Consider the following 24931-nt stretch of genomic DNA (forward strand, 5'->3'; position numbering starts at 1 on the left):
GATTTTTTTTTTTTTTTTTTTTTTTGCTATTGAGTTGTATGAGTTTGTTATATATTTTAGATATTAGCCTCTGGTCAGATATGTGGTATGCAAATGTGTTTTCCCATTCTGTAGGTTGTCTTTTTACTTTGGTTTCTTTTGCTGTGCAGAAGCCTTTTGGTTTGATACAGTCCAACTTGTTTGTTTTTAAAATTTTTTGTTGGTTATGCTTTAGGTGTGACTTCCAAAAAATCATTACTAAGACTCATGTCAAGAAGTCTTTTTAAAAATGTTTTCTTCTAGAAGTTTCATAGTTTCAGGTCTTATGATCCATTTCAAGTTAGTTTTTGTGATTGAAACTTTACCCTTATCTTACACCAACCATTCTTTTACATGTCAATATCCAGTTTTTCCAGCACTATTTATTGAAAAGACTGTCTTTTCTCATTGAGTATTCTTGGCTCTCTTGTCAAATATTAGTTGACCATGTATGTGCATAGGTTTATTTCTGGGCTCTCAATTCTGTTCCATTAGTGTATTTGTCTCAAAACATCTAGCTTTGAAAACCAACTTGTATGCTGGCCTCTCCCACCCCAGGGCCCAGCACGAGCACACTTGATCCAGGGTTGATTGGACTCCGTGTGGGAAAGGATCAGTTGCTTGTCTCTGAACATTGTCATGAGGGGAAAGCATCTGATTTGACACATATTCAAGGGCCTCTCCTGTGACAGTAACATCTTTTTTTTTTTTTTTTCTTTCCCTGGCAAGCACCATCTTTCCCCATTTCTCTCTCCAGCCAGTTGGTGCCATTTTCATGCTCGTCCTCTGTCTGCTCCAGAGCACCAGTATCTCCCTGAGGGGAGCTTCTATACACATCTGGTGCCTGGGGTTTTGCATCTATGAGGCAGCTCAGGATGGTGACATAGGAAGATCCTGAACGCACCTCTTCCCAGAGACACACTGACTCTACAGCTACATATGGATCAATTTCCAGTTTAAAAGAAAAGACCAAAAGACCTGAAAACTAGCTGAGCGTCTGCTTCACATGGGGCAAACAAGAAAAAAGGCTAAATCAAAGTGGATAGGAGAAGCTGAGATACAGTCTGGGCATAAACCTCACGTCCAGCACAGCTTCCCACCTTCAGGAAGGAACTCACAAACCTAGAGCTTCCTCCTGAAGAGCAAAGAGTTTGTACCCCACATAAGGCACCTTGGCTTTTAAGACCTGCACCTGAGAGATGAGCTCCCAAGACATGTATCTGGCTTTGGAAATCAACAGACTTGCATCCTGAGACCCCAAAGTCTACAGTAAACCGAGAATGGCTCTTAAAGGGCTTGCCCCAGAGCCCAACACAGAAGCAGCTGTTCGAAAACTTTTTATGTGAAGGAAATGCATTTACTAGTCTTAAAGTGTCGGCCAGAGAGGTAGGGGATGTGCTAAGGTTACTCTCTAGGGATAGAAGCTGGTGGGCCCCATTTCTGCATTCCCCCTCTACTCTGCACCAAAGGACCAGTATCTCCTGGGGGGGTAGCTTTTACACAGGTCTGGTGTTCTGGTTTTTGTGACTGCCACTCAGGGGACACTTCTTGACTGGTTGGCTCTGGAGGCCAGGAAACTTGTGTTCCTGGGACCATGGAACTATAACATTCAGAGAGTTCTTGGCAGGACCCCCGCCCCCCGCCCACCCGGGGCACCGGGCAGACAGCAGACTGAAACAAACCTCCAGTCTCTCCAAGAAAGAGGCCTGTTTCCTTGTCCAGGAGTTTTGGCCTGAAGGACAGGATTCTGGTCTGATACATTTATAGGGGCCGACAGAAGTGCTCTCAGGGAACAGAGGCCAACAGAGGCTGATGGATGCTGTCTTTACATTCTCTCCCTGCCTTGCTCCAGCTTAGCGTTATCTCCCAGAAAGGAGCTTATACTCTTGTCTGGTGCCCCTATTTTTGCAGGTGCTGCCAGGAGATAGCTCTACATTGCCTGGTTCTGGTGGCCAGAGGTGCGTATGTTTGCAGGACCCACAGGACTGTAACCAATGGAGAAAACATTCTTAAACAGCTACCATCCTCAAGGCACAAGAAGTAACAGACTGAGGAGCTCAGTTTTTCTGTGAAAGAGGTCTACAAGCTTATCACGTCTGCAGCCTGAGGGGTACGCTTCTAATTAAAAACACTTAGAACACTGTAAACCTTTCCAGACACCTCAGAGGGGCACTCTTACACATGTCTGGTGCCCCAGTTTTTGCAGCTGCCACCTGGGGTGGAGGTCCTGACTCTGGAGGTCAAGGGAGCTGTGTTCCTGGGTCCCACAGAACTATAACAAGAGCCAACCCTTGGCAAGCTACCACCCCCAGGGCACTGCACAAACAGGAGACTGAAACACACCCTTGACCTTTCTATAAAGAAGGCCTATTATCTTGTCCTGGAGCTTTGGCCCGAGGGGCAGCTTTCAGGTTTGGCATACGTCTAGGGGCCTATGGAGTTGCATAGACCAGGGGCTGCCATCTTTACACTCCTCCTCTGCCTCAACACAGCTCACCAGGATTTCCAGTCAAGAAGGTGGAGTAGTAGGACCATGACCTGGCCTCTCCTCCTGACTACAGTGAAACCACAACTGACTGCTAAACATCCATCAGAAAAAAAAAAGAAGACTGGGACCTAGCAAAACAGATCTTCAACTGGAAACATAAAGAGGGAACCTCAGCAGGACGGTAGGAGGGGCGTGCTTGTGATATAATTGGGCCTCGTACCCTGTGGGTGGGTGATCCTTACAGAGGCCCTTCCACAGGAGTGAGAGTTCTGAGCCCCCCATCAGGCTCCCCCAACCCGGGGTCCTGGCATTGGGAGGAGGAAGAAACCCCAAGACAGACATCTGGTTTTGAAGGCCAGTGGGGCTTAGCTCCAGGAGCCCCACAAGGACTAGGGAAAACGGCCTTCACTCTCTTGGGAAGCATACACAGAATCTCGCATGTGCCGGGTCCAAGGGCAGAGATAGTGATTTCATAGGAACCTGGGCCAGACCTGCCTGCTGGTTTTGGAAGGTCTCCTGGGGACATAGGGGTGGCTGTGGCTCACCCAGGGGACATAAAAGCTGGTGGCAGACATTCCAGAAGTGTTAATCTACATGAGCTTTCTGGGAGGCTATCTTGATTGGATCATTAGCACCAACACCTAGCCCCACCCAGCAGCCTGTAGGGAAGCCTCAGGCCAAAACAATATACTGGGTGGGAACACAGCCCCACCTGTCAGCAGAATTCCTGAGCCATAAACGCCTCTAGACATGACCCTACCCACCAGAGGTCCAAAACCAAGTTCCACCCAGCAGTGGGCAGGCACTGCTAGGAAACCTGCATAATCCTCTAGTCCAGCCTCATCCACCAGGGGGCAGATATCAGAAAAAAAAAAAAAAACCAATCCTAAAGCCTGTGGAAGGAATCCACAAACGCAGGCCAGACTCTACCCTGGGACCAGTTGGACCCTGGCCCTTGGGTGACAAGAGAAGAGTGTACTGCTGGGACACATAGGACATCTTCCACAGAGGGCCACCTCTCCAAGGTTGAGAAATGTTAACTAACCTACCTAAAAATACAAAGATAGACAATATGAGGCAGCAGAGGAATATCTCCCAGGCCGAGACACAAGATAAAATTCCAGAAGAAATAAGTGATGAGGAGATAGGCATTTTATTTGAGAAAGAGTTTAAAGTAATGATGGCGAAGATGTTCAGAGAACTCAAGAGGAGTATAGATGCACAGAGCAGTTTTTAGCAAACAGTTGGAAAATATAAAGAATACCCAGAGATGAAGAATTAACATCACAGAAGAGAATAACACACTAGAAGAAACCACGACTAGACTAGATATGAGGCAGAATAGATCAATGAGCTAAAAGATAGATTAGTTGAAATCACTACTGCAGAACAGAAAAAAGAAACAAAAGAAATGAGGATAGTTTAACAGAACTCTGGGACAACATGAAGCACACTAATATTTGCATTATAGGGGTTCCAGAAAGAGAAGAGAGAGAGGACCTGAGAAAAATTTTGGAGCCATAATAACTGAAAACTTCCTCAACTTGGGAAAGGAAACAGTCACCGAAGTCTAGGAAGCACAGAGTTCCACACAGGATCAGCCCAAAGAGGAACACGATGTGGCACATAGTAATCAAATTGACAAAAACTAAGGATAAGGAGAAAATATTAAAATTAGCAAGAGAAAAGCAATAAATAACATACAAAGAAACTCCCATAAGGTTATCAGCTGATTTTTCAGCAGAAACTCTACAGGGCAGAAGGGAGTGGCATGACGTACTTAAAGTGATGAAAGGGAAAAACTTAAAAGCAAGAATACTCTATCCAGCAAGGCTCTCATTCAGATTTGATGGAGAAATCAAAACACTTCACAGATAAACAAAGGCTAAAAGAATTCAGCACCACCCAACTAGCTTTACAACAAATGTTAAAGGAACTTCTCTAGTCATCAAACCACAAGAAAAGAAAACAAAAAGAAGAGGAAAAAAATGGCCTACAAAAGACTGCTTTGGCAGTTCGGGGTCTTTTATGGTTCCATATAAATTTTGGAATTGTTTGTTCTAGTTCTGTGAAAAATGTGAGTATTTTGACAGGGGTTGCATTGGATCTTGTAGATGCTTTGGGCGGTACTGCCATTTTGTTAATGTTGACTCTTCTAATCCAGGAGCACAGGATCTCCTTCCATTACTTTGTATCATCTTCAATTTCTTTCATCAATGTTTTACAGTTTTCAGAGTATAGGTAACTGCCTTGGTTAAGTTTATTTCTAGGTATTTTGTTGTTTTTGATACAATGGAAACGTTTATGCCAGTTTTAAATTCTGGTTTTTGAAGCGAAAAGAAAAAAAAGTGAACAAAGGGCTGCAAATGGCCATAAGGATAAATATCTTTCCTTATGGGTGAGTTGTATGCCAGTACATGTATATGCTGCATCTTCTTTATCTGTTCATCTATTGATGTGCACTTAGGATGCTTCCTTATCTTGGCAATTATAATGTTGCTGTTAATAGCAGGGTGTGTGTATCTTTTTGAATTAATTCTTATTTTTGTGGTTGGCTTTATTCTTTTGATAACTATGTAAGTTTAAAAAGCTAAAGCTCTAAACATTCTTAGAAACAATGAACAGTACATACATGTAAAATTTTAAAACCGTGCAGTATATCGTGTATGTGCAAACTGTAACAATTCTACCTAATAAAAGGGAAAATGAAAAGAAAAGAAAAGAAAAACAAAGCTCACCAGTACCTCCCAGAATGGAGACTGTACACTCATCCAGAGCCCTGATTTTTGGGACTGTCACCCAGGGGACACCTCCAGATCACCTGGCTCTGGTGGCCAGCAGGACTTACACTTGCAGTCCCACAGGGCTATATATATTGGCATACTTCGAAAGCTGCTGCCTAAGGGGCTGACGTTCAATTAGCCTGAATCTAAGTGCCAGCTAAGATCCTCCTGTTTGGCACAGTGACAAGTCTTGGCACACCCTCAAAATAAAATAGGCTGCTTGGCCAGTCACAAAGGTTTGTTTGAGAGACAACTAAGAGCTAGGGCAAAGTTGAATGAAAAGGTTCATCTCCTACACAAGACCACTACTTCAAGACTAGGAGAAGGACCAGAAACCAACACAGAGATTTAAGCAAAATGCATATTAACATTTCTCCCAGGAGGAGAAGGTGAGAGAAAGGGGGCAGAAAACTTATTTGAAGAAATAATGGCTGAAAAATTTCCTAATCTGAGGAAGGAAACACATCCAGATCCAAGAAGCCCAGAGAGTTCCAAATAAGAGAAACTCAGAGACCCACACCAAGACATATAATTAAAATATGAAAAGAACAAGGAAGAAATCTTAAAAGCATCAAGAGAAACACAACTTGTTATATACAAGGAAATCCCTAAAAGGCTATGAGCAGATTTTTCAGCAGAAACTTTGAAGGTATTCTTGCCACGCCTCTTTGGTCTGCAAAGTGCTAAAAGGAAAAAAACTTCCAAACAAGAATACTCTGTTGGGCTAAGTTAGTTTTCAGAACTGGTGCACAAAAGCTAAAGGAGTTCATCACCACTAAACTGGCCTTCCAGTAAACATTAAAGGAACTTTAAGCCAAAAAGAAAGGATGCTAGAAGTAGCTAGAAAACACATGAAAGTATAAATGTCACTAGTAAACATAAATACAGTAAAGGTAGTGGATTAATCATTTATAAAGCTAGTATGACGATTAAACAACAAATACAGGACAAATAACTATAACTACAATCATTACTTAAGAGATACACAACATTAAAAGATGTAAAATGTGGCAAAACATAAAACATCAAAAATATAAAACATGGGGGAATAGAGTTAAAAACCTAGAGCTTTCAAGTGCATTCAAACTTAAGTCGTTACACATAAGCCTTATGGTACCAGAAAGCAAGAGAGGAACAGAGAAGAACTACAAAACAGCCAGAAAACAGTTAACAAAATGGCAGCAAGTACATACCGATCAAGAATTGCGCTAAATGTAAATAGGTGGAAAGCTCCTTAAATCATAGTTTTGGCTATGATTTTTTTGGATCTGATTCCAAACAGAAAGGCAACAAAGGTAAAAATAAATAAGTGAGACTGTATCAAACTAAAAAGCTTCCACACAGCAAAGGAAACCAACAAAATGAAAAGGCAACCTACAGAATGGGCGAAAATATTCACAAACCATATCTGATAAAGGGCTAATATCCAAAATATATTTTTAAAAAACATACAACTCAATAGCAAAAAACTACAATCCAATTAAAAAACGGGCAGAAGATCTGAATAGACATTTTTTCAAGGAAGACAGATGGCCAACGGGTATGTGAAAAGATACTCAATATCACTAATCAGGAAAATGCAAATCAAGACCACAATGAGATATCACCTCACACCTGGCAGAATGGCTGTCATCAAAAAGTCTACAAATAACAAATGTTGGTGATGATGTGGAGAAAGGGGAATCCTTGTCCACTGCTGGCAGAAATGTAAATTGGTGCAACTACCAAGGAAAAAAGTATGATGGTTCCTTAAAAAATTAAAAATAGAACTACCATTATGACCTTGTAATTTCACTTCTGGGTATTTATCCAAAGAAAACTAGAACACTAACTCAAAAACATGTGCACCCCCATGTTCTTTCAGCATTATTTATAATAGCCAAGACATGGAAACAATCTAAGTGTCCACTGATGGGTAAATGATAAAGAAGCTGTGAGATAGATATACACACAATGGAATATTATTCAGCCATAAAAAGTTGAGATCTTGCCATTTGCAATAACATGGATTGACCTCAAGGGCATTCATTATGCTAAGTGAAGTAAGAGTATGATTTCACTTATATGTGGAATCTTAAAACACAAACTACAAAAACCTAAGTTCATAGATACAGAGAAAAGATTGGTGGTTACCAGAGGCAGAGGGTGGGAGGTGGGTGAGGGAGTCAAAAGTTACAAATTCCAAGTTATAAAGTAAGTCATGGAGCTATAATGTATAGCATGGTGACTATACTGTATTGCACATTTGAAAGTTGCTAAGAGTAGATCTTAAAAGTTCTCATCACAAGAAAAAAAAATTCCATTTCTACATCTCTGGAAGTTAAATTTTTTAGAAACCAATTTTCTTTCAAATTATAAGAAATTTAAATTTAATGCTTACAAAAGTTTCTGCTGTGACTGACTTACTTGGATCACTTCTTGGATTAGAATGGCCAAGGACCATGAAAGATGAGCCATAGCTACCCATATTAAATTATTCAACAGTCAGTCCTCTGCACTACCTGAAGAGCAAACGTGGATGAAGGGCAAATACAGAGGAATTTGGAGCTATTATATGAAAAAACAAAAAATTCAATGAGGTAGAAATGTCAAAATAATGTAGAAAACTACAAGTACCTATTCTACATGTTCTATGGTATAATGTAGAATTTCAGTGGGATAAGTACTGTTTTACATTTATATTATACTTAATAAATTACCAAGCCTATTCACATAAAAAATATATAAACAGCTTTATATGAAGTCAGCAGACTGGTAAAAACTGGGTCATAAACTACAGTATCTTGGCTATTCTTCAGGGAGTTCAGCAGAATAAACTTCTGCAATTATGATTTTGGTCCCTGTCTCCCCATGTGAGACCCATGTCTTAAATTTCTGTTTAATATTTCAGCAATCACCTACCACTAAAGGAATACTGTTCTTTGTTTTATTTTATTTGATGAAACAAGAGACCCAAACACATTCTCTGAAAATTACTTTAAAGATAGCTTGCCAGTGAGGCCACTGTAGGTTACAAAGCCAGATGTCTGCCACGGGCTCCAGTTTCTGAGAACCGGGGAAACGAAACCAGAGGTCCCCCACCCAACACAACTGAGATGGCAGGTCTGACCGTAGGTTAGAGGCAATAAACTGCCACACCTAAGGCCCTACCCTAATTCCTTCAATAAAACAGCATCTGTTTTAAATATCAGAGGAAGGAATGAAAGATGATGGCTTGAACATACAATAGGGACACAAGAAATGCCTCTTCCCTTGTATAGTCAAAGTGCTGTCTTAGTTGAAACTGTTTCTTTAAAGTATAGAAATTAAGGCAGGAAAACATAATCACCCTTTCCTTCACCCTCCACTCCCTACCCAAGGTGTAAAGGTAGTGATAGTGATGATAAGGAACAAGAGGACTTGCTCAAGAGATGACAAGATAAGCCAAAAACAATAGGGAGATAACAGTTTTAAAACTGGAGGGCTTGCAGACATCAGACCCCTTTTCATTTTATTCCAGCATATTTTTTTAAAAGACGTGAAAAGAACGAAACATTCCTTTTCATCTTTTTGCTTTCAGTGTAAGCACATGTTTTTTGAAGTTAAGACCCATCTTTGTTCTTTGCAATCTGTGTAAGTCTAGAAATCTTAGGTGTACGCAGGCCAGGGGCAAGTAGAGAACTCTACTTCCACCCAGTCATGTTTATATATAATTAACGTAGCTGTATGTTAGTCGACCTTGGAGGCTGAAAGTTGAGTTTTCCAAATGAAGAATTTTGTCAGATTAAGGGGTAAAAAAGATCCAAACAATGAAGAATGTTGAAAGTACCACCTAAATGGAGTCTAGCTACATAGGAACTTAGCATGCAGCGTGACTGCGTTTCACTTTAGGACCCCAGAATATCACCTTTAAAGTGATAAGTTTTTTGCAGTAGCATTCTTGTTTAGTACACATAAAGCAGGGTTTTTTGTTCCCAAGCACCCTACCAATGCCAAGGACCTTTTTCCTGCTTCCTAAAGGTGACCTTTTAAACAGGCAGCCGTATATAGTACCATGTTTACGGACACTTCCACAAGATAAAGTACCGCAGCAGAAAAGCATATTGTCCTAAATGCACCATATGGATCGAAATGTCTCTGTTTACGTGTAAGTGGCGAAAATAAATCAGAGTGATATCTAGACAAAGCTACACTTTGATATATGAAGAATCTGTACAACTACATGTTTATAGTATGATGAAGCCTATGGTGCCAGATAAGAAAAATGCATTTTGCAGGTAGACCTAAATCTTTGTACTGTTGTGATTTTTAACTGACCTGTCTCTTTTCATCATGGAGTAGCTTCACGACCATAAATATAGGAAACTACTGACAGTATAACTCATCCCTTGAAAATAGTTTGTTCTTAGCAGTTATGACAGTTAAAAAAAAGGCTTTACTTACCCCAGACAAGGACAATGTATCTCAGTGGAATGAAGTACAGGATGACTGTGAACGCACAGAGGGCCACAATGGCCAGCCAGCTTAAGAATGGGACAGTCCAGTTGAAAGTGCTGAATGAGAAATTAACACATCAGCAATCTGAGCACTTCATACTTTTTTCAAACAAAGATTAAAATAAATGTGATTCTGATTAAAAATCTGGACTAAGGATCTAGTAAAGACTGAAATTCTCTCTGGAAGAGATGCCAGTTGTCATAGGCTATAGGACGACACAGGTGAGTCATAATTGGCTCAGCTCCATGAACACAGGGCCTGGGTAAAGGGTGATGCCACCAACCCCTCCAGATTGTCCCAGGTGACTTCAGGATCCATAGTCTTGCACTACTTGTGTGACTCCCATGGTTTAAAAATCTTTTTCTACTTCTAAAACTAGTACTCAATCTTGTTTTCTCCAAATTTTCATAGAGGAGAATGCCCTTGGCCCTACCATTCTTTCTTCTATGAACTGTCATACAGAATTCCCCACACTGGAAAAAAAATGTTGCCAGCAATTGTCCGTGGACCTAAAGCTTACACTATTGTGTAACTCAGAACTGCAGAGACCCTCAGAGGAATAATTACTTCTCACTTCAGCTATGTTTCAAATGGAACTAGGTTTCTCCCAGAAATACATACATAATAAAGAAATAAAATACCATATGATATCACTCATATTTGAAATCTAAAAAAAAAAAAGACAAACTTATTTGCAAAACAGAAAGACTCTCAGAGAACAAACTTGTGGTTACTGGGAGGGAGGGGCCTAGGGAGGGATAATAAATTGGGAGTTAGAGATTTGCAGATACTGATTGGTTGACTGATTGATTAATATAGAGATAGATAAACAAAGTTCATGCTGTATAATGCAAGGAACTATATTTGGTATCTTGTAGTAACTTATAGTGAAAAACAATATGAAAATGGATGTATATATGTTCATGTATGACTGAAGCATTGTGCTGTACACCAGAAATTGATACAACATTGTAAACTGACTATATTTCAATAAAAAATATATATACAAGAAAATAAAGAAATAGCATTCCCTACTATTCTCCCTATATTGTTTCTAGCAAAGGAGAGCATTGAATGTGGTTGATTTTTAGGGGGCTAGTGAAAAAGGAGTGTAAGCTGGAAAAGTGTGGGTTATAATGAGGCCTGGTTGATGGGTCTGCAGGGTTCTCACTGCTGGTGACTGAAAATGTAGAGGGTCAAGGAAGGCAGCAAGACTGAGTATTGACAGAGAGAGAACATCAGAACAAAGAATGAAAGTGGGATCAGTGAACAGAAGGAGAGAGGAAGTTACAAAGAGTACTAAGATGGGAAGAATTTAATGGGACAAAAAGGAGAAAAAAAAGAAGAATCAAGACAGAAGGCAAAAAAGTTGATGTAGGAAATCAGGCAAATAAATTTTATATATATATATATATATATATATATATATATAAAGAAAATCAGGGAAATGGAACATGGAAAATATAGTTTAAGGCTTTTTGTGTAGAAAAGCTGTAGTGAATCTCTGGTAGTTTTCAAGAGAGTGGCAAAATTATAAAGTACACAGAACCACTGCATGGAGCCTTCAGGATTGGGCTTATAACCATATTGCTGTTTACTGCATACCACTGCATCAATGTTCAGCCTCCAAAGAGGGACAAACACATCTTTTTGAGGGACTCTCTAGCATAATTTAATGAAAAAAGACAAGGTAGTAAATTTGTGTTTCAAAGCCTAGATTCTGCTTCTTGACTTCAGACAGCCAACCTCTGTAAACGTCGACTTTCCCCTTTATAAAATGGGAACAGCTTTTACTGGCCAAGGAAGACTGGTAGTGATGGTAACATGTTTATGTGAATCCAAGTGGTATTACTGGAACTGATCAACTCTCGGAGTCTAAAGTATGGCATTTCTTTTTATAAAGCCATGAGATGGGCCCTAAAGACACCTCAGGAAAATACGGAATTGTACATGACGTGGATAAATAAATGTCAGTGTTTTTTATTTCTTATAATTTCCTGATAAAGAATGTTATATTCACTTAGGGTGGGGTTTTCCAGGGCAGGTTTTGTTCCAATAAAGGATGACTGTCAAGAGATTTTTCTCATGCACTGCCCTTCAGCAGATCACTTAAGAGTTATTCCTTAGCTTTGTGGCATATGGCTTGCTTTTCATCTCTCTCTAGGTCAAATGTTTCCTAAAAATGCTTTTTTTCTAGTAAAAGAGCCAAAGCTGGATCAATCTGCTTATCTCATTTTTAGAGTTTGTAACTCTTGGGGTCTGGCTTTTCTGTCATGTTTTCTTCCTCCTGTGGCCAGAATGAATGTCCTGTAACTGTCACCAGGAAAAGGATGCCTCTCCTCCTTCACTGACACCTATACTTCCTTGCCTCTGCCTGCTTGTGGAGAGAACAGAAGGCTTAGGATCTGCTTGCTTTCCTGTGGCTCAGCTCAGAGCCATCCCTCCACCACTCCATGTGCGGGGGCCCTGCCTCCTTCTGGGCAGGCTCACGGCAGTGCTCCCTGTGTTCTCCTTACTCCTCTTGGAAGGATAAATGGCAAAGAATAGCAGTGTAGTTAATGTCAGGGAAAAAAAAGACTGCCCTTTTCTATTTCCACAGTGCATTATGGAATCTAAATCTAGAATATGATCTTACACCCCAAAAGAGACACAATTCAAGAAAGTTCTGGAATGATTATTTAGTAACAAGATGTGGTAATTATGAAGGCTTTCATTTTGTACTTAAAGATTGCTTCTGAATCTGCTTTCTGGATAGATGCATTTTACCCTATGTGACCCCAAAGGAGTTTCTCTTTTTCACTATTCCAAACATTGTGCAGAAAAGATGGCTCCTACAAGACTCACTGGATCCTATGCTGTTCCTATACCTCAACCAATTCCTGGCTATACCTTGGAAAGTTCTGCACAACCCAGTTTTTCCCAAGACTGGTCCACAGCCAGGATCTGGTGGTGTCCTTCAATTGGCCATAATGTTTTCCAGCCCAGCACCTGTTCTGAGGTCTCCTACCACCCAGTGTTATGAAGCAGCCTCTCCCACTCAGGTATTCACCATCGTGACCTCAGAGCTGCCCCCAGGATCTTCTGGTATAAATGAGAGGTTTCTGTCAGGTACCTCAGAGAAAGGACAACACTCAATAGGGAAATGCCCCGTTTGGGACTTCACACAATGTGTCAGCGGATAGGTTGTAGAGAGCAGGGGAACAGTCTACGAGCTGGAAATAACATGGAGAAAAAGAAAAGACGTGGAAATCAGTCTTCAGAAGTCTAAGACTGAATGTTGCTCAGAGGCACATTTGGGAGTGAGAGAGAGTCTGTTCTGTCTAATCCGATATAAGAAAGTGGAAAGTCAGCACCTATGCACATGTGGAAATGTATTAAAAAAATACACAAAATAAAATGCATTATCCCTTGAAACATGAAAAGCACCAGATGAATGACTCACACCTTTAGTGTAAATAATTTACTCCTTTCAACTTCTGTGTATGCCTAAGGTTACCCAAATCTGCAGAACACTTCTGGTTATGAATAATAAACAATGAATCGATACATGAAACTGGGAAAATGTAGGCTTTTCCAGATATACAGCACCCCCTCTTGAAAAGACCATTTAAAAATCATTATGTAGGCCACTTTTCACATAGTTTAGTAATATGAGGCCTTAGTATCTTGTTTACTGATAATTAATTATAAATCTGCCTTACCGTTTTTATAATGAAAGTTTCTTAAAAAAATATATTAGTAAATAAAACAACTTAGAGTAAAACACAATATAAGTTTCTTAATTTTACATTAGATCTCAATGAAGTTATATTTTCTTCCTTTAAAAAATTAAGTTTTTTTAAAACTATAAATTTATGTTTATTTTCTAAAAGCATTAGCTTCTTTTATCTGTGATTATGATCTCAGCTATTTAAATCCACAAAATTGAAAGAATATTTTTGCAGGGTGCTATATATAAAATATAGTATTTTAAAAATTTAGAGTAACTTCATGAAAATATAACTCATCCAATAATAAAATGCAGGTGTGTCTTGATTACCTGAAATCCTTATTTAGCTTAGTTTTTTTTTTTTTTCCTATCACGATTTCATATTCTGCATAAGAACAAAGTTTCACTGAAAATGTGAGAAAATTTAGGACGGTGTTATTTCTTCAAAGCTACAAGTATGACTTCTTTCCAACCAATATGTTCTAAATTTCCAGGAAGGAAATTGACGGAACTTTCATAAAACCAAAGACTGGCAGAAACAAAGTAAATAATGATGAAACTGAGTGATACATCACCCAGAAAAAGTGTCCCCTGTCAGAAAGAATATGGCTTTTCACCCTCTGAGAAACAAATGGACATTGTCCCACAGAAGGCCAGGGCTCACATGTCAGCATCACTCACTTCTTTATCCTTTCGCCAAAGGAAGCCACTTCATCTAGGATATTCTGGACACTGATGCATACCTCCTGGATGGCATAGATTTTATTTATAAATCCCTTTTTTTCACTGTCCTAAAATACAATAAAAAAGAGAGAGAGAAAGAGACTTTATGAGTAAAGATATTCTTCAGTGCTTGAATTCTTTTAATTGTCCCACTCTTACATTTTTAACTTAAATTTCATTTTTGCATATATATAAATGCATACATAAAGCCCATGAAAACTTCCCAGTATCATCGGAGGTGGAGGAGGAAGAGTACCCAGCATTATCAGCCTAAGTAGAAAAGTGGCTGCAAAGCCCAAGACTGAGACTCTGTTGCTCTTGCCCTGAAGAACAGGAACATTTCAGCCAGGGGGAGGGGAGGTGTAAAGATGTAAGGGCGAGATCAGGTCTCAGAATGACCAAATCTGGAATCTGTGCTGACCTGGGACCCACCATGACTTGTAAGACTTGGCAGACCCAGTTTCTTGCCCCATTACCAATAGACCTAAGTTTGGTCTTGGCTTCAGATATTTTAACAGCAAGGATGCTGGGTGCAAGTAAGAAGACTCATGAGCAATGAAAACTGCATGCATGCATGCATACATACATACATACATACGTACAAGATCATCTGAAATCCAGTAAGTGGACCCTTCCTAAACAGCACCTTAAGTAGCTAAGATCACAGTGAGATCTTAGCCCCCATCTTGAGAATAATAGTCACATATTTCATGCTATATTAGTCAGGGTTCGAACTAGGGATTTTTTCCCCTCTTTTTATTTAATTCTCCATTTTAAAATTTGGGCTGGATTTAAGCAAAGCTGGTGTGCTCCAGGGGATGGGCAGGTGAGGACTGAGCATAAAGCATCCAGAGAGTGGTGTCAGCCGAGGGGAAATGTGCACATTTTGTAATTTTAGACCCAGAGGAAGAAATCATGGTGGCCTTTCACGATGGAAAATTCTGCTTAGTAGCCTGGCATCACAGGCACTTGCCTAGACTGTTTGGTGGAGACCATCCAACCCATGACTCCATTCCCCCATGCCAGCTTGAATATCTATGGAAATGTAGATCCAATTTCATTCCTTTAACTTCTTTTGAACACTCGCACACTGTGCCAGAACACTTGAGACCTCATGTGGCAGTCAGTGCTGGCTGAAAGCAGCCAGGAAGCTAGAATAATAATGTCGTCATGTTGCACATTTACATACTGACTTTATTTCAGAAGAGTCTAAAGCACTTTGCACTGTGAACACTTGGCTGGGGCTGGCATCCTGCCACCTTAGAAACCGAGGGTAAGTGAATGACGTGTGTGAGGACAACAGGGTACAGTGGGACTGAGGACATGGATGCCAGTCTTATAACATAACCTTTAGATACCAGTTACTTAGAGCCTTCATTTCAAATTCAATTCCCATGGGAGATACTGTCTACATTATTCATCTTGCTTATGCCAAAACGGACTGTCAGGCAATGAGGTAGACGAGATACATAAGGCTCAAAGTATAAGGAACAATTACACACTCTCAGAGTCCCCACAGTCTTCAAAAGTCGCCCTTCACTTGTCATTATGACAGGGGTGCATCAATTTCTTGTCTTTTTTCCCCTCCCCAGTAATAACGCAAAATGCATTCATTTCACCTATGCAATTAATTGTACATTTTTAAATAACATGGATAACCAGAGGCTCCTTCCATAATTACAAAGTTAGTCTGCTCTAATAATCTCCATGGCCTTCAGTGTCCTCTCTCAAGCACCATCTCAGTTCATTTTTCACTATGAAGTAAAGTGCTCTCATAAACATTTTTTTAAATGCAGAATAAATAGAGCTGGAGTCGAAGCATGCTGGTTATACAATAAAAAGTTCATTGAGAATAATGTCTTACCAGCTTGAAATAATGTGAAAAATATTTCTTTCACAATAGCAATAAAATGGAAAATACTTAGCCATATCTTAACAAGAAATGTACAGAATCTATATTAAGAAATTAGAGATACTATGTTTCTGCACTGGAATACTGAATATTAAAAGAATGTATTTTTTTTTAGTTGAACATAAAGATTTAATGCAACTTCAAGCAAATCCTAATGTGTTTCGAGTGGAATGAAATGGGAAGGATTTGATAAAGTGTTTTTAAAATTTGTTTGGAAAAATAAATGAGTACCTATAATCAAGAAATGTTTGCAAAAGATAAATAATGAGAAAGCATTTATTGTACCAGATACTTCAGTAATTAAGATACGAAAGATAAGCATTGAAAAAGAGATCACTGCATGATAAAACACCATCATAAATCTATTATAAAGAAGGAAGTACTGTTACTAGGCAATTGTTTTAACTATTGGGGGAAAATTAGGTTAAATCCTACCTTAGTAGATTATTAAACCTATCTGAAATAGCTCAAATGTACCCCACCATCTACCTCAAATTAAGGTACCCCAAATACATTCTAGATTAATTAAAAAGTGAAAAGCTAAAAATGAGTTATAAAAATAGAGGAAAATATAGGTAAGTTATTTACTGTCCTTGGAATAGGAAAGAACTTTCTAAACATACAAGCAGTAAGGGAAACCACAAAGAAGAATTGCTAGCAAAAGTTACATAAAATTTAAAAGTTATTTTGTCAAAATTCATCATAAATTTAAAAGATTACATGGGAAAAGATTTCAACAAGTATGACAAATCAAGGGGTGGGATTTCCAATATATTCAATAAACATCTGAAAAAAATTCATTACATTTATATGTATTATTAAAAAAAGAAAAGTCACTAACATGTTGGGTGGGATTGTGTTACATACAACTGATAGACTATAAGAAAATCACAAAATACTGCTTAAAGACAATGACAATGTTTATGATCTAATAGAAAATGAAAAGACTGGGAAGTAAATGTGATAGAGTACAATCCTAACTTTTCCTTGAAATGGCTAGGTTGGAAAAAAGATGAAGGAAATGTGTCAAAATATTAAAGGTAATGGATGTTTACCTTCTTCACACCTTCCTGAAATATTCAAATTCTTTACAATTAGTATGTTTCACTTTTATAATCAAAATAATTCCCTGATTTTCCCCATTATCATTATTAAAGTAACATGTGTAGAAGACATGAATGAACTGGTACTCACTGGGCACGACTTTACAAGGTTTATCTATTTTTTCTTAAGGTATTTTTTTGTGTTCTAAATTATTTTTAGGACAAAAGCAAAGTGTAAATAGACACTCATTAAGCACTGTAATGTGCTGTTCACATAGCTCATTCAATCCTCACAACCATCCTACAATGTAGACTTTTTTCCCCACTTTATAGAAGAGGAAACTGAGGCTCACAGAAAAGTGACAGAGCTTGGATTAGGACCACAACCGGCCAACTCCAGAATCTGTTCTCTGTGTGATATACCATGTGACCTTCCCATTTCTACCCAGGAATCTTTCAGTTCCTACCCAGAATCCCCGTGAGAGAAACAAGAAGAAAAGACTTGCAAACATTTAGAAACTTATTCCTGTAAATACTGTGATCAGCAAGAAAATAAAATCCAGAAACTTGATTCAAAGGTGGCAGATATATTAGAAACCACCAGATTTGATGTCAGCAATGCAGTGTGCAAACATGAAGTACGGAATCTTCATTAGTAAGGTATGTCTTTTCAGGCACCTACAAAGGCTGTTTTTCAGTAGATACTTTAAATGCAAGTACTGGTGTATTATTATTGGCTAAAGAGTTTTTTTAAAAATCTGCTCACTTTTAATTTTCTTTCTTTCTTCCATACGCCCGTCCCACCCTCAAGCCCCTCACTCCTGGCCACCAAAATCCAAAATAAAATGGTCTGTAAATGTTGGCAAAGTTTTGAGAAGCAAATACTTTGGGATAAAATTTTTATTTTAAAATCTCTTTCATCAAATTCTGTATTCTTCCACTGTGGTCTCCAGCCAATGAAGTAATTACTCTTTATATACAGTATATGACCCAAAACTGCACTAGGTAATGGAATTGCTCTGTGTTGCATTCCAATATTTCACACTTTTTTCGCTAATGTTCAATACTTTATTAGTAGAGAATAAATTGGTACATTTCTTTTATTGTCGTTTTTGCTTTCCTTTATAAACCAGCTTGGATGAAAGAAATATCATAGGGTAGTTAATCATCCAAAGGCTTGGTAGTGACACTTTTTTTTTAATACATTATTAAGGTTTCTTTTGAAGATGTAAAAAAAAATTACCCATAAAAAAGAGCTATAACTATAAATCTGAAAACATGTGAGATTTATACTGTACAAGTTTTTCTAATGATTCTATATAATTTTTAAAGATCTTGCTGTTTTTACTAGTCCACAAAATACCAATAAGTACAAACTTGAATGATAGTGATTCATATTCACTTATTTTACTATAACATGTCACAACAGAAAGTTAAGTAGATTTTTTTTCCAAAGAAATATCTACTTCCTAGCTGTGGGATATTTAGGAAAATCTAAAGACGTAAAGAATGAATATGTGCTCCTTATATATTTGGAGAATCCTATTCATTGACTTTCAAGCCAAAATGACAAGTGCCCCTACTCACTGATTCTGTTCCAAATCGGAAGAAGCCAGAGTGACAGGTGTCAGGGGATGTGTACTGTGGGCTTGGGTTCTTCGTGCACCCAGCTGCATCCTGCCGTGGTTATTAATGCCAAAGAGGTCACTGTCAGCCTGCCTGACGGTACAGAAAATGAATCTGTTGAACACCTGTGCTGTATCGATCATATTGGGTATGTAGAATATGTTTGCTCGAAATATTGTTATAAAATTAATGTTATTTCACTTTCTTTGTAGGGTGAGAATGTGTCTTGATAGTATAAAGGGGGAGCTATTAAGTCTTACATCAGGATGAAAGTAAAACAGAACTGTCCCAGCAAACCAGGGCATATTCCACCTTACTTATTATTTCCCGGAGGAAGCATGCAGATTTGCCACCTCAAAGAGCTACTCAGGATCATAATTTTGCTTTTCCTTTAAAGTCTTTCTATGTAAGCTCTAGCAAAAGGTGAGCAGTAAGGTTGATATTTGCTATGAGACAAAATTGTTACAGTTTATTGTTGACTACAGCTCTTCTGTGAGCGAAGAGCCTCACACAGCACAAAGTATACAATTGTGTTTGGAATATGTTTGTTTCATGTGATTTATTTTTTATGCTAAAGATGGTTTTGCTGCATAACTCTCTTAGTAAAATGCCCTGCAAGACAGGACTTCCTCTCTGGTCTATATTTCTAACCTATGGCAGTATATAAGACATGAGAGATAGACTAAAGGCATACAAAGTGGTGAAATGTTTTCTCTTTGCCAATATTCCTTCCTTTTTAGATACAGAAAACCACCTGTCAGCCTGAAATCTGGAATACTGAAATTCTCACAGAGAGCAACTTAGCAACTCACAGAGACTCCTGAGTCTTATCCCAGTGTCTTACTTAGTTTTTATTGTATCAAATTTTACCCAGATTACTTGGTGCCTTGGCTCTCTTCCTGATATTAACCTTGAAAATAGGAACTCTCCATTGAAACATAGAAGGATTCTGAGATAGTTAAGGTTAAGAGGACATATGGACACCATTTAAAATAGTGTATTTTCTCTTAGAGAATAAAACAATTGTCAAAAACATTTATATCTCAGAGTTATAAAGAGGACTAAGTTAAATAGGATAAGCCTGTAGGGTGTTTAGTAAAATGCCTGTCTATTAGTAGTGGTAGTAGCAGCAATAATAAAATTATAGATACAATTCCTTATTAAGAGAATTCAAATTATTTTTACCTATTTTTGTTTATATTAAAAACAAAATTTTAGAAAGACAAACAAAATTAGAGAGAATCCCCAAATACAGGAAACCTTTTATGCATGTTTAGTTTTGCCCGAGATGACTTAGTGTTAACTTGTCAGATTCCATTTTAGAAAATGATGGCAGATTCTTTATAATGTTACACTGAGAAGATTGTCTTCCCTTCTGCTGACTCTATGCTTTTTTGCCCCTCAGAATGAGCATTTACCTATTCCTAATTTTTAATCATATTTAGTTGTGCCTTGCCTTGTTAGTTTAATGTTATACATTTTGCATGTAACTTTGAAGGTAACTATAAAATAACAAAAATTTGAAAAGAGGTATCCCCTGGCCTAGGCAATGTAAACAGCAGGCATTTAAAAACAGCAGCTGGTACTGCTAAGGTTATGATGAGAGTCAAAGAAAGAAAGAAATAGAAGGAAACGAAGGGGGAAGAAGAGAGGAAAGAAAGAGAAGATAGAGAACAAGGAAAAGAAGAAAGAAAAAAGAGAGGAGACTGAGGGAAGAGAAGGGGGAGAGGACCACTTGAAGACGAGACACCCCATGGAGGGAAGGAGGATAGGGAGGTGATGGAGAGAGCCTGGCGGTGAATACGAGGAAGGGAAGGAACACAGCTTAGATGAGAAAGAAAAATGACTTGAAGTCAAGGCAAAAACAAAACTTGTTAACTACCTGTGTTAAGTTCTAATTAAGCAAAAGTCATTATTATTTGTAAAAGGGTATGCATAAAATTGTTGAATTTCCATTCAATCTAACCGTAAATAAACCTTATGGAAAGCACCCAGGGATGCAGGTGTACCTGTGGCCTGTGGGCCAGAGGGCAAGTTCCCTGGAGCCACATTTCTTGCTATGCAAACCCCTCATCAAGGAGGCCCTAAGGGACTTGCAAATCTCCCTCCTCCTAATGATTTATAAAAAACTCCTTATAACTGTTCTACCAGTTCTTGAAAGCTCTTGAAAGGTTAGGACCATATATCAGTATCAAAACCTTTGACTTAAACCTCCTGGCCAGCAGGCAGGAAGTACACTTTGCAGAGAGCGGCTCTACAGACCACCCCGTCTCCAGGCTTTCCGTCCCAGGAGCAGCTCTGCTTTCAGACAGACTCTTGTGAAAGGGCCAGTGGGCCTGGTTCTGGGCTCAGCTTGATAGAAGCCACAACAGAAGCTGCGAGGCTGCTGTTCCCAAGTAACCAGACAGGAAGATGAGTGACAAAGGATTCTTTCACCTCGGATTGTGTTGAGATACGAATGTGTATGCCTCGCAGAGTTTTCTGTAAAATCAGAATGAACACACTGTGGAAAGGTTTTGAAAATGTGAACACATACTCAGGATTAGGGTGGCCTAGGACAAGTCACTGCCAGTCCTTAGACCTCATTTGAAAAAAAAAAAAAAGGTTAAGTAAGGTGTGTCCTAAAATCCCTTCTGGTGACAAATTAGCCATTTTACAAGGAAGATAACAATGGTGTGGAATCGACTCTGCCCCTCAGAGCCATTCAGAAGCTTATCTGAGGACCTTGCTGGCAGATGGGATTTCTCCAGCCCTTCCTATGGGTTCCGTACTGTAAGCTGAGTGACCACAGGAAACAGACACACTGGCTTGTTTCTGAATCCAAACAGCAATGCCAGGCGAGTTCTTTATCCCAATTTCTAACGAAAAACTTGTGTGTACATGTATGCGTTTTTAAACATCTCTTGAAAGCATTTGTTTCATTTCCAAATTTGTTTTTAAATCTGATTGGCATTCAGATGCACAGGTGAGAGGGCAACGGAGAATTTAGAGAAGGCTGTGAGGATGTTATGTTAGATGACCAGAGTCTTAGAAGATGACTGGGTTTCTGACTAAGTGGCTCTGTTGGTAAGCCTGGTTCAGATCCTGCCTCCATTATTTCCTTAGCTATGTGGAGTTTTTTGGGGGTGGGAGGAGGTAATTAGGTTTTTATTTTTTTATTTTTTAATGGAGGTACTGGGGATTGAACCCAGGACCTCATTCATGCTAAGCAGCAGCTCTAGCACTGAGCTACACCCTCCCTGCTAGCTATGTGGTTTTGAGGAATTTATGTATCTTCATCTGTAAAATGGGGATGATAACAGACCCTACCTTTGATGGTTGCAAAATGAAATGAGCTTAATCCATTTAAAGCATTTATGACAAATGTCTGGAACATAGGAAGTGCTCAGTACGTACAAGACATTAATATTATTAATTTGAAGAGACTGAAAAGAAAGTATTAAAAAAAAAACCTTTTCAATGCTAAGTGTCATACAGTTTTCTCCCTTCTGTGGGGTCAACTGATGTCCTTCAAAGTCCAACAAACCCCCATTCCGGGGCTCTCAGATATCTGCTGGCAATTCCTCAAAAGATAAAGTACATCCTTTGCTGGGTGTGTTTGCCCTAACAAACTGATAGCCCTGGGTAGTGCTCAACCTCATAATAGATCAAGGAGATCTAGGTGACTGGTTTCAACCCACCTTATCAGAGTCATAAACCCCACCACCCTTCCTAGACCCTAAACTTCTTACCTCACCTATAACCAATCAGAACTTGTGCACAAGCTAATTACACAGCCCTCAGCCCTTTGTGACCACCAACTCCTCCAATAAACGGCCCTGTACTTCCATCCCGGCGCTCACACGGGCACCGCTTACCTGTGTGGCCTGCTGTTGTCTGTGACAGTGTACTCTAGTGAATTCCTTCCTATTCTTACACTTAATCTCTGTAAATTCTTTCATCAACCTGTGTGTCACTGGCTCACTGACCAGCCGCCCCATCATGCCCCACAACACCTTATTTCCGATATACCTAAGAAGTAGTATGTTTATATAATTTCGTTGTCATGTAATACAATCAGATTCTTTCACATGTATCATCTTACTCGCTCCTTGCAACAGTCACACAAGGGTGATGGGTGTTAGTTTCCCTACATGAGGAAACCAAAGACCAGATGCCTGTCATCCCAACTCAGACTTCTACCCCAAGCTATACTCTCTCTGCTTTGGTGCCTCCAACCATATTTGTTCTCATCTGAGACATGGGATCTGAAAGATGAGCAGTCAGTTCATCTCTTTACAGTATTCCCTGCCTGCTGAAAGTTGTACATTCTCCAAGGCCAAGCTAGTCATACTTGGACACACCTTTTTATCATGCGACTTTTCTCTGTCAATGCATAGGCAGGTAAAACTTCCCGTTAAAATCAGTGATTTGTTCTTCAAGAAGCCTCATGGCTGAATCGGGCCCAGAATTTATTGTTTAAACAGCACAAGCTTTCTTGCTAGTCTACTTAGTAGTATAGGTTTTAATTAGAAAAAAAAAAAAGAGTCCTTTTATTATATATACACAAAAGCATATGCATGAGGATGTGGAACCTTAAAGATGTTCTCTTGAATGGATTTGTTATGAAAGTCATTTCCCTTTGTATAGGACTTTATAAAGCACTTTTAACTTGTCTTCCCACTTGGATAGCAGAGGCTGGTGGCTTCCCCATTTTATTGATAAGGAAAGTGAGGCTTGGAGAAGCTAGGATCCCATTACTAGTTGGAAAGTGTTCCTGGGACTTGAACCCCTGTCTCCTGACTGAAACTGGGCTCCTGTCAGGTCACTGTCAAAAATGCCATCAAGTCACATATGGTATTTCTTCACTACATTGTTTTAGATACTTCAGCTTAGCTCTTCTCAAAAACTAACCTTGAATTTAATCAAATTGTGTGAGAAAATAATCACGTTAGTATTATGAAAGCAATGCTCTTTGTGACATCTCCAAGACCAAGCAAGAACTGCTTTGTGAAATCCGGAGGCTATTTTTCTTTACAAATATTTTACAAGACAAACTTGTACCTTTCTAAAAAAGCACATCTGTTGTAAATTACTCCCTTACAGAAAGAGAGAGAATCTCCATCCTTTCTTCCCATCTGAGCTTAAAAGAGATTTGTTGACGTATTCTAAGGCCGGCATAGACAAAACAGCACAGGAAAGAGGAGGCGGTCAGCAGGACCAAGGCTTGGCTTGGCTTAAACTAATTCCACATGCCCCATGAACCATTAGCTGTTTTTTATTTCCTGCTCTAAAGATCTGTAGTGAAAATAATCTGGGGTAGGGAAAAGCTGCACTTATTTTTTTTTTTTCTCCAACAAGATGCTGTGTTAGCAAACAGAACATATGAGCCACCTTCAGCAAATCAAGGTCTTTAATAATCCATTTTTCAAACACTACTGGTATTTCCTTTCCAAACAAAGATGGACTGTGACTGGAATCAATTTCATCATTTGTATGGTTACAATTGCCAAGTTTCTGGAAATAATCGCCATTTAAATACTGGATAATATTTTTTATATGAAGCCAACAACAGTTTTATTGCTATTTAATTTCCATGATTTGTTTGTTTGCTCTAAGTTTTCAGTGCTCTGAGAGCATGATGTTTGGGGATAGAAAAAGGTCTTAAGAACAAATCAGGAGAAAGCAATATCAAAGTCGTGTTAATGGCCTGATTTGAACCCACCAAATAAGGGAGATTAGTATTAGGAAAAAACAATTCGTTCCATCATTTGGGGCTTTTCTCCCTCAGTTTCCCTATAAACTGCAGAATCTAATACCATCCATCATTTTCAGGCGTGGGCATGATGTAGGAAATCAAGGACAAGACTGAGAACGCGGTTGTCCCCTTTAAGAAGGTAACAGGGCTCTTCAGTGAAATTCAACAACACAGAGGTGACGTTGGTACAGATAAAGGGCCGGGTGGATTTAGAGGGAACTAGACCATCTTGCTCTATTGATGCCATATGTAGCACATACCTGAACAGCAACTTGGTGCTCTCTGGGATGCTGCTGATATATGGGGTGGGCCTATCTCCTGAACCCCTTCCTTTCTACAGACTAAATCACTGAAACAGGCTCATTCTAAGGTCAACCTGGAAGAAAATGCCAGCTTCATTGAACCGATGGCAATAT

The 24931-nt window shown here is 39.0% G+C and overlaps 1 protein-coding gene and 1 long non-coding RNA gene across 16 annotated transcripts in view; one reads left to right on the plus strand and one right to left on the minus strand.

Annotated features, from left to right (window-relative positions):
• Positions 1–24931, minus strand: part of MCTP1 (multiple C2 and transmembrane domain containing 1) — a 481548-nt gene that overhangs the window by 6271 nt on the left and 450346 nt on the right. For all 15 annotated transcript variants that reach the window (XM_031448470.2, XM_064482485.1, XM_031448431.2 and 12 more), the window contains 2 exons: positions 14156–14265; positions 9712–9821 (listed from right to left, as the gene is read on the minus strand). In XM_031448470.2, the coding sequence (XP_031304330.1) occupies positions 9712–9821; positions 14156–14265 (220 nt within the window). The remainder of the gene's footprint in view (positions 1–9711; positions 9822–14155; positions 14266–24931) is intronic.
• LOC135320059 (uncharacterized) lies at positions 1038–10489 on the plus strand. The gene is made up of 2 exons (XR_010379207.1): positions 1038–2128; positions 2511–10489. It is a non-coding gene; the product is annotated as an uncharacterized LOC135320059 (long non-coding RNA).

This window comes from Camelus dromedarius, chromosome 3 (genome assembly GCF_036321535.1).
Source record: "Camelus dromedarius isolate mCamDro1 chromosome 3, mCamDro1.pat, whole genome shotgun sequence".
NCBI lineage: Eukaryota > Metazoa > Chordata > Mammalia > Artiodactyla > Camelidae > Camelus > Camelus dromedarius.